General features: G+C 38.8%; 3 protein-coding genes across 3 annotated transcripts; all 3 read left to right on the forward strand.

Moving 5' to 3' along the window:
• The first annotated feature begins 4 nt into the window (after positions 1-4).
• LOC133576812 (protocadherin beta-15-like) lies at positions 5-4,504 on the forward strand. Its single transcript, XM_061930153.1, has 2 exons — positions 5-2,402; positions 4,392-4,504. Exons 1-2 carry the CDS (start codon positions 5-7, stop codon positions 4,502-4,504), a joined length of 2,511 nt encoding a protein of 836 aa, XP_061786137.1.
• On the forward strand, positions 4,490-9,055 carry LOC133576811 (protocadherin beta-15-like). Its single transcript, XM_061930152.1, has 2 exons — positions 4,490-6,980; positions 8,943-9,055. The coding sequence occupies exons 1-2, from the start codon at positions 4,583-4,585 to the stop codon at positions 9,053-9,055; spliced, it is 2,511 nt and encodes an 836-aa protein (XP_061786136.1). The 5' UTR covers positions 4,490-4,582.
• A 78-nt stretch (positions 9,056-9,133) lies between these two features.
• Positions 9,134-11,566, forward strand: LOC133576810 (protocadherin beta-15-like). Its single transcript, XM_061930151.1, has one exon. The coding sequence runs from the start codon at positions 9,134-9,136 to the stop codon at positions 11,564-11,566; it is 2,433 nt and encodes an 810-aa protein (XP_061786135.1).
• Positions 11,567-13,900: the final 2,334 nt, after the last annotated feature.

A 13,900-nucleotide genomic window follows, 5' to 3' on the forward strand; every position in this document is an offset into this window, starting at 1 on the left:
GAGGATGGCGCACACACATCGCATTGTTCAGAGCTGTAGCTTCATCTTTTTCTTTGTTCTGCTCGATTGCACACACGGGGACCTGAGCTATTCTGTACAAGAGGAGCTGAAACGTGGATCTATCATTGGAAATATCGCCAAGGATCTCGGATTGGAGGTGGGGAAACTGTCTGCTCGCAAGCCTCGTGTCGACATGGAAAGAAATGACAAACAGTATTGCGGAATAAACCTCCGGACAGGAGATTTAATGGTTGCTGACAGGATCGACCGAGAGGAGCATTGCGGTGAAAAACCTTCATGTGTTCTAAGATTCGATCTGCTGTTGGAGAATCCTTTGGAACTACACAGGTTGTCTCTGCAAGTGCAAGACGTGAATGACAATGCGCCAATTTTCCCTAAAGATGTTGTAAGGCTGGAAATTAGTGAGTCAGCTGTCAAAGGAGCCAAATACCGCCTTAATGCAGCAAATGATGCAGATATCGGCACAAATTCTGTTCAAAGCTATATTTTACAACAAAATGCTAATTTTGTGTTTCATATTCAGACGACCAATTCTGGCAATAAATACGGTGAGCTGATTTTGGATAAGGAATTAGACAGAGAAGAACAGCAGGATTTAAAATTACTCCTTACGGCAGTGGATGGTGGTTCTCCTCCCAGATCTGGTACAGTAGTCATACATATCATTGTACTTGATGCTAATGACAACGCCCCAGTTTTTACTCAGGCTGTTTATACATCATCTGTCAAAGAAGACGCCACTCTTAAAACACCAGTTATTACTGTGAGTGCATCAGATGCAGACGAGGGTGTGAATGGCGAAGTAACATACGAGTTCAGCAAAATGTCTGATAAATCACGAAATATTTTTTCTCTCAATGATAAAACCGGAGAAATATTTGTTATAGGCGAGATTGATTATGAAGAGGGATCTATGCATGAAGTGTATGTCGAAGCTAAAGATGGTTATGGACTTTCTACTGAGACAAAAGTAATAATTAATATAAATGATGTAAATGACAACGCTCCTGTGATCAATTTAAAGTCACTGTCTAATACAGTACCAGAGAATGTGTCACCTGGTACAGAGGTGGGCATCATTAATGTTCAGGACAGAGACTCTGAAAAGAACGGACGAGTCCGCTGCTCCCTTCAGCAAAGTGTCCCCTTTAAATTAGTTCCTTCAATTAAAAACTATTATTCTTTGGTGACTACTGGACAACTTGACCGTGAACTGATGTCTGACTACAACATTACAATCAGTGCCACTGACGAGGGCTCTCCTCCTCTGTCGTCCTTTAAAAGTCTTCACTTATCTGTAGCAGACATCAACGACAACCCACCTGTGTTTGAGGAACAGTCCTACAGCGCATATGTGAGTGAAAATAACAAAGCTGGATCCACTTTATGTTCCGTCAGTGCTCGAGACCCTGACTGGAGACAGAATGGTACTGTGATTTATTCTCTATTAGCCACTGAGGTGAACGGTGCCCCGGTGTCTTCCTATGTATCTGTTAACGGAGAAACAGGTGTGATCCACGCTGTGAGATCGTTTGATTACGAACACCTGAGGACTTTTAAAGTCCACGTCATGGCCAGAGACAACGGTTCTCCTCCGCTGAGCAGCAACGTGAGCGTCAGTGTGTTCATATCGGATGTGAATGACAACTCACCTCAGATACTGTACCCCTCCCCAGAGGGTAACTCGTTCATGACAGAGCTGGTCCCCAAAGCTGCACACGGAGGCTCTGTGGTGTCCAAAGTGATAGCGGTGGACTCGGACTCCGGACAAAACGCCTGGCTGTCCTATCATATAGTCAAGTCCACTGATCCGGGTCTTTTCATCATTGGTCTCCACAGTGGAGAGATCAGGACCCAGCGGGACATTTCTGAATCTGACAGCATGAAACAGAACCTGATTGTGGCAGTGAAAGATAACGGACAGCCCCCTCTCTCTGCCACCTGCTCCATGTATTTACTTATTTCTGATAACTTGGCTGAGGTGCCAGAACTGAAGGACATTTCTTACGAGGAGAAGAATTCCAAACTGACATCTTATCTGATCATTGCGCTGGTGTCTGTGTCCACCTTCTTTCTGACCTTCCTCATCATCGTCCTGGGTGTGAGGTTTTGTCGCAGGAGAAAGCCCAGACTGTTGTTTGATGGAGCAGTTGCCATCCCCAGCACGTATCTGCCCCCTAATTACGCAGATGTTGACGGAACCGGAACTTTACGCAGCACCTACAATTATGACGCCTACTTGACAACAGGTTCTAGAACCAGTGACTTTAAGTTTGTGTCTTCTTACAATGACAACACGCTGCCTGCTGACCAGACTCTGAGGAAAAGTCCTTCTGACTTTGTTGATGATCTTCATGATTCATTTGACCCTTTAGAGGTAAGTAACTTTTCTCACTTTGAACGCCAATGTTGTTTTACATAAACACTTTCCGTATTTATTAGTTGGTTAACTTCAACGGATACGTTTTTTTTATTTGTAAGATATGAACCGCAACTTAACCACTTTCCATTTTACATTTTATCAATATCTTCACTGTGAAATGTTGGTCCTGATCAGCCAGTTGTAGTCCAATCCACTTTAGGAACTGAGGTAGATACTATTGATCTGTGTCTTTGGTTGTTCTGTCAACATGTTTTATATCTTCCCTTCTGTCTGAGTTTGTTTGTTACAGATGTTTACACACGTTGGATTTGCTTTGTTTTTCAAGCTTAAATTGTTGTATATAGGGCCTATATGCCATATATTTGTTTGTAAAGGCATGTGGCTCCTTTAGAACATTCTTGCCGAACTGAGTGCTTTATTTCATGTAGTTTCCCCCTTCAAAGTTTTTTGAGGAGAAGTGGCATCAAATCTCGCTGTCCTTGTTTAATTGGGACTTTCAGTGTGCCTGTTTTTTTTCTTTTTGTGCTTCTCAACTGGTGGGAAACAGTTCCGGGTGCATCATTGACAATAGTGTAAAAAAACACAATAATATATATATATATATATATATATATATATATATATATATATATATATATATATATATATATATAATATATATATATAATATATATAATATATATATACAGTGTATATATAGTGTTACAATGCAAGGAACGTACACATGCAGCAGTCTGATGTATTTACTCCCGTGTGCTTTGGCAAACTACAAAATTGTGAATATGACACATACAGTATAGTACAAATTCAGATTGTCCCATAGGGATGAACATTTACACTTTACATTGAGTAAAATGGAATCATTTCTTTGATTTTTTGTTTTATACATCTTATAGGCCTACAGTAACAAAACAACAACAACAACTAAATTACCCAGGTGTAATCTGACTGTGTATGTTAGTCTTACGAAGTCATATCGAGTATTGATAGGTGATCTGTTCAGGTTATCTGTTCTGACCAAGTCAGCTGGGGTAAACTCCATCATGACTCTGAATAAAAACAGATACATAAATGTATGGTATTTGCATAATGTCACTTTTGTGTTGCAACTTGTGTTATTTTATTATGTTGCACCTGATATAACCACTAACGAGGTAGATGTTTTTAACATTGACTTGGTTTTCCTTTTTTCTCTGATTGGGAAACCCCCCTCCCCTAAAAATGGTCTATTGGTAAAGCTTTGTGTTGTATATGGATCAATAGTGGAGACTTCAATAATAGGGCCTGCAAGTCGCTGTGGTTCTTTATTATTTTTAAAGTAACTTTCTTCTTATCTTGCTTTTCCTTCACTGTAATTATGCCATATCTTTCCCCTCGTGTCTTTGTAACACTAACACACATGCATTCTTTTTACAACTTTGGAAGAACATGTAAGCTTAAGGTGCAAATCATTCAATTTTAGACTTTAAGAAGGAAGCTGGCACAATGTAACCGCCTGAAAATGTTCAATCCGTCTGACGTCAGCATTCTGTTAAGTTTGAGAATAAGATACACATTTTCTAAGAAACATTTTGTTGCTCTACTTTAAAATTGTATTTTGGTCAAACTAGGTTTTCCCTTGATAAATATATTAGTTTTTATTTAAATTATGCAATAAAATTCAAATATTTGAACATACGAGAGTTTTTCATTGACTCACGAGAACTACAGTCTCTTGTTGTGAGATAACATGATCATTTTGTAATGTTTTATTACTTTTAAGAGGTGATTTAATATCATTGTATATTTTTTCCTCATTTTGAATGTTAAGCATGTATTTATATCTCACTCATTTGCAGAAAATAGGTTAAATTGCAGCAAATAAAACGACTGAAACATAAATCATTTATCAAAAGCGGACGATAGATAAAAATGTATATTCTCTCACTATTGTATGTTGATAATAATACAATGCAGTTTATATATGACAACCGCAATTTTCTTACAGTGCACATGGTGTCAGTAGAGACCAGCAGCAGATTCACGCAGGCTTTGGTTGTGCTGTGCAACACTCATTATTGGATTTTAGTGTTCTTCAGAGCGTTAAAGGAGGACGACTAAGGCAAAAGGGGTTTTTAGTGGTCGAATGAGCTTTTGAAAATTGGAAGTGTGGTGCATTTTGTGCGTTAATATCAGAGGATGGCGCACACACGGCGCATTGTTCAGAGCTGTAGCTTCATCTTTTTCTTTGTTCTGCTCGATTGTGCACACGGGGACCTGAGCTATTCTGTACAAGAGGAGCTGAAACGTGGATCTATCATTGGAAATATCGCCAAGGATCTCGGATTGGAGGTGGGGAAACTGTCTGCTCGCAAGCCTCGTGTCGACATGGAAAGAAATGACAAACAGTATTGCGGAATAAACCTCCGGACAGGAGATTTAATGGTTGCTGACAGGATCGACCGAGAGGAGCATTGCGGTGAAAAACCTTCCTGTGTTCTAAGATTCGATCTGCTGCTGGAGAATCCTTTAGAACTACACAAGCTGTCTCTGCAAGTGCAGGATGTGAATGACAATGCGCCGATTTTCCCTAATGATGTTGTGAGGCTGGAAATTAGTGAGTCAGCTGACAAAGGAGCTAAATACCGCCTTAATGCAGCACATGATGCAGATATGGGCACAAATTCTGTCCAAAGCTACATTTTACAACAAAATGCTAATTTTGTGTTCCATATTCAGACAACCAATTCTGGCAGTGAATATGGTGAGCTGATTTTAGATAAGGAATTAGACAGAGAAGAACAGCAGGATTTAAAATTATTCCTTACAGCAGTGGATGGTGGTTCTCCTCCCAGATCTGGTACAGTAGTCATACATATCATTGTACTTGATGCTAATGACAACGCCCCAGTTTTTACTCAGGCTGTTTATACATCATCTGTCAAAGAAGACGCCGCACTTAAAACACCAGTTATTACTGTGAGTGCATCAGATGCAGACGAGGGTGTAAATGGCGAAATAACATACCAGTTCAGCAGAATGTCTGATAAGTCACGAAATATTTTTTCTCTAAATGATAAAACCGGAGAAATATTCGTTATGGGCGAGATTGATTATGAAGAGGGATCGACGCATGACGTGTTTGTTGAAGCTAAAGATGGTTATGGACTTTCAACTTTGACAAAAGTAGTAATTGATATAAATGATGTAAATGACAATGCTCCTGTGATCAATTTGAAGTCACTGTCTAATCCAGTACCAGAGAATGTGTCACCTGGTACAGAGGTGGGCATCATTAATGTTCAGGACAGAGACTCTGAGAAGAACGGACAGGTCCGCTGTTCCCTTCAACAAAATATCCCCTTTAAGTTAGTTCCTTCTATTAAAAACTATTATTCTCTGGTGACTACTGGGCAACTGGACCGTGAACTAGTGTCTGAGTACAACATTACAATCAGTGCCACTGATGAGGGCTCTCCTCCTCTGTCCTCCTCGAAAAGTCTACTTTTATCTGTAGCAGACATCAACGACAACCCACCTGTATTTGAGGAACAGTCCTACAGCGCATATGTGAGTGAAAATAACAAAGCTGGCTCAACTTTATGTTCCGTTAGTGCTCGAGACCCCGACTGGAGACAGAACGGTACCGTGATTTATTCTCTGTTAGCTGCTGAGGTGAACGGTGCCCCAGTGTCTTCCTATGTATCTGTTAACGGAGACACAGGTGTGATCCACGCTGTAAGATCGTTTGATTATGAACATTTGAGGAGTTTTAAAGTCCACGTCATGGCCAGAGACAACGGTTCTCCTCCGCTGAGCAGCAACGTGAGCGTCAGTGTCTTCATATCGGATGTGAATGACAACTCTCCTCAGATACTGTACCCCTCCCCAGAGGGTAATTCCTTCATGACAGAGCTGGTCCCCAAAGCTGCACACGGAGGCTCTGTGGTGTCCAAAGTGATAGCGGTGGACGCAGACTCCGGACAGAACGCCTGGCTGTCCTATCATATAGTCAAGTCCACTGATCCGGGACTTTTCACCATTGGTCTCCACAGTGGAGAGATCAGGACCCAGCGGGACATTTCTGAATCTGACAGCATGAAACAGAACCTGATTGTGACAGTGAAAGATAATGGACAGCCCCCTCTCTCTGCCACCTGCTCCATGTATTTACTTATTTCTGATAACTTGGCTGAGGTGCCAGAACTGAAGGACATTTCTTACGAGGAGAAGAATTCCAAATTGACATCTTATCTGATCATCGCGCTGGTGTCTGTGTCCACCTTCTTTCTGACCTTCATCATCATCGTCCTGGGTGTGAGGTTTTGTCGCAGGAGAAAGCCCAGACTGTTGTTTGATGGAGCAGTTGCCATCCCCAGCACGTATCTGCCTCCTAATTACGCAGATGTTGACGGAACCGGAACTTTACGCAGCACTTACAACTACGACGCCTACTTGACAACAGGTTCTAGAACCAGTGACTTTAAGTTTGTGTCTTCTTACAATGACAACACGCTGCCTGCTGACCAGACTCTGAGGAAAAGTCCTTCCGACTTTGTTGATGATCTTCATGATTCTTTCGACCCTTTAGAGGTAGGTAACTTTTCTCACTTTGAACGCCAATGTTGTTTTACATAAACGCTTTCCGTATTTATTAGTTGGTTAACTTCAACGGACACGTTTTTTTATTTGTAAGATATGAACCGCAACTTAACCACTTTTCATTTTACATTTTATCAACATCTTCACTGTGAAATGTTGGTCCTGATCAGCCAGTTGTAGTCCAATCCACTTTAGGAACTGAGGTAGATACTATTGATCTGTGTCTTTGGTGGTTCTGTCAACATGTTTTATATCTTCCCTTCTGTCTGAGTTTGCTTGTTACAGATGTTTAACACAAGTTGGATTTGCTTTGTTTTTCAAGCCTAAATTGTTGTAAATAAGGCCTATATGCCATATATTTGTTTGTAAAGGCATGTGGCTCCTTTAGAACATTCTTGCTGAACTGAGTGCTTTATTTCATGTAGTTTCCCCCTTCAAAGTTGTTTGTGGAGAAGTGGCATCAAATCTCGCTGTCCTTGTTTAATTGGGACTTTCAGTGTGCCTGTTTTTTTTCTTTTTGTGCTTCTCAACTGGTGGGAAACAGTTCCGGGTGCATCATTGACAATAGTGTAAAAAAACAAAAAAAACACAATAATATATATATATATATATATATATATATATATATATATATATATATATATATATATATATATAATATATATATACAGTGTATATATAGTGTTACAATGCAAGGAACGTACACATGCAGCAGTCTGATGTATTTACTCCCGTGTGCTTTGGCAAACTACACAATTGTGAATATGACACATTCAGTATAGTACAAATTCAGATTGTCCCATAGGGATGAACATTTACACATTACATTAAGTAAAATGTAATCATTTCTTTGATTTTTTGTATTATACAACTTATAGGCCCCTAGTAACAAAACAACAACTAAATTACCCAGGTGTAATCTGACTGTTTGTTAGTCTTACGAAGTCATATCGAGTATTGATAGGTGATCTGTTCAGGTTATCTGTTCTGACCAAGTCAGCTGGGGTAAACTCCATCATGACTCTGAATAAAAACAGATACATAAATGTATGGTATTTGCATAATGTCACTTTTGTGTTGCAACTTGTGTTATTTTATTATGTTGCACCTGATATAACCACTAACGAGGTAGATGTTTTTAACATTGACTTGGTTTTCCTTTTTTCTCTGATTGGGAAACCCCCCTCCCCTAAAAATGGTCTATTGCTAAAGCTTTGTGTCGTATATGGATCAATAGTGGAGACTTCAATAATTGGGCCTGCAAGTCGCTGTGGTTCTTTATTATTTTTAAAGTAACTTTCTTCTTATCTTGCTTTTCCTTCACTGTAAATATGCCATATCTTTCCCCTCGTGTCTTTGTAGCACTAACACACATGTATTCTTTTTAAAACTTTGGAAGAACATGTTAAGCTTGTGCAAATCATTCAATTTTAGACTTTAAGAAGGAAGCTGGCACAATGTAACCGCCTGAAAATGTTCAATCCGTCTGACGTCAGCATTCTGTTAAGTTTGAGAATAAGATACACATTTTCTAAGAAACATTTTGTTGCTCTACTTTAAAATTGTATTTTGGTCAAACTAGGTTTTCCCTTGATAAATATATTAGTTTTTATTTAAATTATGCAATAAAATTCAAATATTTGAACATACGAGAGTTTTTCATTGAATCACGAGAACTGCAGTCTCTTGTTGTGAGATAACATGATCATTTTGTAATATTTTATTACTTTTAAGAGGTGATTTAATATTGTATATTTTTTTCCTCATTTTGAATGTTAAGCATGTATTTATGTCTCACTCATTTGCAGAAAATAGGTTAAATTGCAGCAAATAGAACGACTGAAACATAAATCATTTATCAAAAGCGGACGATAGATAAAAATATATATTCTCTCACTATTGTATGTTGATAATAATACAATGCAGCTTATATATGACAACCGCAATTTTCTTACAGTGCACATGGTGTCAGTAGAGACCAGCAGCAGATTCACGCAGGCTTTGGTTGTGCTGTGCAACACTCATTATTGGACTTTAGTGTTCTTCAGAGCGTTAAAGGAGGAGGACTAAGGCAAAAGGGGTTTTTAATGGTCGAATGAGCTTTTGAAAATTGGAAGTGTGTTGCATTGTGTGCGTTAATATCAGAGGATGGCGCACACACGGCGCATTGTTCAGAGCTGTAGCTTCATCTTTTTCTTTGTTCTGCTCGATTGTGCACACGGAGACCTGAGCTATTCTGTACAAGAGGAGCTGAAACGTGGATCTATCATTGGAAATATCGCCAAGGATCTCGGATTGGAGGTGGGGAAACTGTCTGCTCGCAAGCCTCGTGTCGACATGGAAAGAAATGACAAACAGTATTGCGGAATAAACCTCCGGACAGGAGATTTAATGGTTGCTGACAGGATCGACCGAGAGGAGCATTGCGGTGAAAAACCTTCCTGTGTTCTAAGATTCGATATGCTGCTGGAGAATCCTTTGGAACTACACAGGTTGTCTCTGCAAGTGCAGGACGTGAATGACAACGCACCGATTTTCCCTAATGATGTTGTGAGGCTGGAAATTCGTGAGTCAGCTGTCAAAGGAGCTAAATATCGCCTTAATGCAGCACATGATGCAGATATCGGCACAAATTCTGTCCAAAGCTACATTTTACAACAAAATGCTAATTTTGTGTTCTATATTCAGACAACTAATTCTGTCAGTGAATATGGTGAGCTTATTTTAGATAAGGAATTAGACAGAGAAGAACAGCAGGATTTAAAATTACTCCTTACAGCAGTGGATGGTGGTTCTCCTCCCAGATCTGGTACAGTAGTCATACATATCATTGTACTTGATGCTAATGACAATGCCCCAGTTTTTACTCAGGCTGTTTATACATCATCTGTCAAAGAAGACGCCGCACTTAAAACACCAGTTATTACTGTGAGTGCATCAGATGCAGACGAGGGTGTAAATGGCGAAATAACATACCAGTTCAGCAGAATGTCTGATAAGTCACGAAATATTTTTTCTCTAAATGATAAAACCGGAGAAATATTCGTTATGGGCGAGATTGATTATGAAGAGGGATCAACGCATGACGTGTTTGTTGAAGCTAAAGATGGTTATGGACTTTCTACTGTGACAAAAGTAGTAATTGATATAAATGATGTAAATGACAATGCTCCTGTGATCAATTTGAAGTCACTGTCTAATCCAGTACCAGAGAATGTGTCACCTGGTACAGAGGTGGGCATCATTAATGTTCAGGACAGAGACTCTGAGAAGAACGGACAGGTCCGCTGTTCCCTTCAACAAAATATCCCCTTTAAGTTAGTTCCTTCTATTAAAAACTATTATTCTCTGGTGACTACTGGACAACTGGACCGTGAACTAGTGTCTGAGTACAACATTACAATCAGTGCCACTGACGAGGGCTCTCCTCCTCTGTCCTCCTCGAAAAGTCTCCTTTTATCTGTAGCAGACATCAACGACAACCCACCTGTGTTTGAGGAACAGTCCTACAGCGCATATGTGAGTGAAAATAACAAAGCTGGATCCACTTTATGTTCCGTTAGTGCTCGAGACCCCGACTGGAGACAGAACGGTACCGTGATTTATTCTCTGTTAGCTGCTGAGGTGAACGGTGCCCCAATGTCCTCCTATGTATCTGTTAATGGAGACACAGGTGTGATCCACGCTGTAAGATCGTTTGATTATGAAAATCTGAGGAGTTTTAAAGTCCACGTCATGGCCAGAGACAACGGTTCCCCTCCGTTGAGCAGCAACGTGAGCGTCAGTGTCTTCATATCGGATGTGAATGACAACTCTCCTCAGATACTGTACCCCTCCCCAGAGGGTAACTCCTTCATGACAGAGCTGGTCCCCAAAGCTGCACACGGAGGCTCTGTGGTGTCCAAAGTGATAGCGGTGGATGCAGACTCCGGACAGAACGCCTGGCTGTCCTATCATATAGTCAAGTCCACTGATCCGGGACTTTTCACCATTGGTCTCTACAGTGGAGAGATCAGGACCCAGCGGGACATTTCTGAATCTGACAGCATGAAACAGAACCTGATTGTGGCAGTGAAAGATAACGGACAGCCCCCTCTCTCTGCCACCTGCTCCTTGTATTTACTTATTTCTGATAACTTGGCTGAGGTGCCAGAACTGAAGGACATTACTTATGATGAGAATAATTCCAAACTGACGTCTTATCTGATCATCGCGCTGGTGTCTGTGTCCACTTTCTTTCTGACCTTCATCATCATCGTCCTGGGTGTGAGGTTTTGTCACAGGAGAAAGCCCAGACTGTTGTTTGATGGAGCAGTTGCCATCCCCAGCGCGTATCTGCCTCCTAATTACGCAGATGTTGACGGCACAGGAACTTTACGCAGCACCTACAACTATGACGCCTACTTGACAACAGGTTCTAGAACCAGTGACTTTAAGTTTGTGTCTTCTTACAATGACAACACGCTGCCTGCTGACCAGACCCTGAGGAAAAGTCCTTCTGACTTTGTTGATGATCTTCATGATTCATTTGACCCTTTGGAGGTAGGACCCTTTTGCGATTTTATGACAATGCCTGAATAAATGCACTCATTGTTTAGGAAGGACAATATTTATAGATTGATTATCATGGCAGTTTCTTGAGCAATATCATTATCATGGTTTGATATTACTGATGTCCTAATGCATAATTTTGTGTAAAAATATAATTTTTCTAAGATGACACATACTGAAAAGTTAAAAAAAAGACTAAAATGACACATTCATAACCTTTTTGTAATGGCTTTACTTGTGTGGTCACTTTTGTTTATTCAGTTGTGACTTGAGAAGAACTAATTGTACATTTTTGATTTGTATCATACTTTTTGATGTTATGCTTTGCCAATCAACATTGTTAATCAAGATCTTTATATTTTTTATAATTTTGTGGTATTGTGTCAATTATCAGCTTAAGCAATGGTTATAGACACCATTGACCTTTTATATTTAATTCTGACTGAACGAGTCATTAAGGCTTATTTAATTTGTTTCGCAATTTAGGTGTTGTATTCATTTTGGGTTTGTAAAATGAAGCAGGTTTTTGGATGTTGTACAGTATCATTGGTTGGACTGTTTTATTTTATTTTTCATCTTTTAAATAATACGCTGACAATCACAAATAGTTATTCCGTGTATTGTCTTCTGAAGGCCGAGGGAAGTGAGAATCTGTAAAAAGAAAAGACAAATCAGGCACTGAAAATAAATACTAAATTGTAAAAATCATATTTATGAAAGTAAAAACACATTTACTCAGTTTACTCAGAATCTGTTTTTCAGTTATCATTATATATTTACTATGTGAAAAGTTAACAGGTTTGGACTAAACTAAACATGTTTTTGCTTGTTACTGGTCAATTTGTTTTTGTTAAAATGTTTACAATTAAAGGTGGTATAATATATTATCGCACATCAGACAATTGCGATTTTCTGTATATCCTACAAGGTGTCTCAACACTTTCCTATCCATTGGTAGGCCTTTAGTTTTTAGTTTTTTAACATGTTGTACACTTTGAGTTTAGGTGTCAATTATCATGTTTAAATTGCATCATTGTTATCATTAACTGAAGCTTAACCAAGTGGACTCTATTTCTGACTACCAGCTATTGAAAGTGAGGATGACTTTTCCCCCTTTAAAGGTTTTTGAGGCTAATTGGCTTCAGATCTCGCTGTCCTTGTTCAATTGAGACTTTTGAGTGTGTATATTTTTTCTTTTTGCCCTTTTGAACTGGTGGGAAACAGTTTTGGGTGTATCACGGACAGCAAGCGAAAATGCCGTAACAAAAACAAAAGACAAAAACACACAAAACAAAACGTTAATTCAACATTTTTAAGAATATGTTCAAGTTGTATGTAAATGTATGTATTGTGTTAAAATGCAAGGAACTTAAACATGCAGTAGTCTGTCTATACTCACAAGTCCTTTGGCGAACTAGCAAATTGTGAATATGACACATTCAGTATCGTTCAAAAACAGATTGTTTTATATGAACATTTACATTTACACATTACATTTCACAAAATGTGGTATTTTTTTTAATTTTCTGTTTCATAAATCTTATAGGTCTACAATTGCTTTTTTTTTTTAAACTAAGTTGCCTATCTGACAGTATTTATTGGTGATCTATTTAGGGTGTACTCCATCTCTGACCAAGTCACCTGGTATAGACTCCATTATGGCTCTGAGTGAAAACAGATAAATGTATGGGAACTTCAATATATAACTTTTGTGTTGAAAATGGTGTTATTTTCTTATTTTGCCCCTGCTCTAACCACTAATGATATAGGTGTTTTTAACATTGACCTTAAATTCCTTTTTTCTCTGATGGAAAAAAAAAACAGCCTATTGGTAAAGCTTCCTGTTGTATATGGATCAAGTGTATAATTCATTAATTTTGCTTTGGGGCTGAAACCAGCTGTTGTTTTTTTTTTTTGTTTGTTTACATTTTTTAAAGACAGTTTGTTTTTATCTTGCTTTTCCTTCCTATAATTATATCATAACGTTCCCCTGATTACTTTGTAGCACTGAAACATTTGTATGCTTTGTAAAACTTCTAAATTAATTGAATTTATTTGTAAATGTATTTTTAAAAGAACATTTCTAAGCTAAATATGCAGATCATTGAGTTTTAGGCTTTAAGAAGGAAGCTGACAAGATGTAAACGCCTGGATATTTTATTTTTTTCTGACACAAGCATTCTGTTAAGTTCCAGAACAGGATACACAAAAAAAAAATAGTTGCTGTACTTTGTTTTCGTTAAACTAAGTTTTCCACTGATACATATATTACTTTTTAACAAAATTACACAATACAGTTCAAACATTTGAATGTATGAGAGTTTCTCATTGGATCAGGAGTACTGTAGTCTACTGTTGTACAAC

This window comes from Nerophis lumbriciformis, linkage group LG36, assembly GCF_033978685.3.
Source record: "Nerophis lumbriciformis linkage group LG36, RoL_Nlum_v2.1, whole genome shotgun sequence".
NCBI classification, from domain to species: domain Eukaryota; kingdom Metazoa; phylum Chordata; class Actinopteri; order Syngnathiformes; family Syngnathidae; genus Nerophis; species Nerophis lumbriciformis.

Bases quoted from the DNA above. Each gene is read 5' to 3' on its own strand.
- LOC133576812 (XM_061930153.1), top strand. From the start codon at position 5: ATGGCGCACACACATCGCATTGTTCAGAGCTGTAGCTTCATCTTTTTC. The intron at 2,403-4,391 runs GTAACTTTTCTC...ATTTTCTTACAG, and splicing joins ATTTGACCCTTTAGAGGTAA to TGCACATGGTGTCAGTAGAG.
- LOC133576811 (XM_061930152.1), top strand. From the start codon at position 4,583: ATGGCGCACACACGGCGCATTGTTCAGAGCTGTAGCTTCATCTTTTTC. The intron at 6,981-8,942 runs GTAACTTTTCTC...ATTTTCTTACAG, and splicing joins TTTCGACCCTTTAGAGGTAG to TGCACATGGTGTCAGTAGAG.
- LOC133576810 (XM_061930151.1), top strand. From the start codon at position 9,134: ATGGCGCACACACGGCGCATTGTTCAGAGCTGTAGCTTCATCTTTTTC.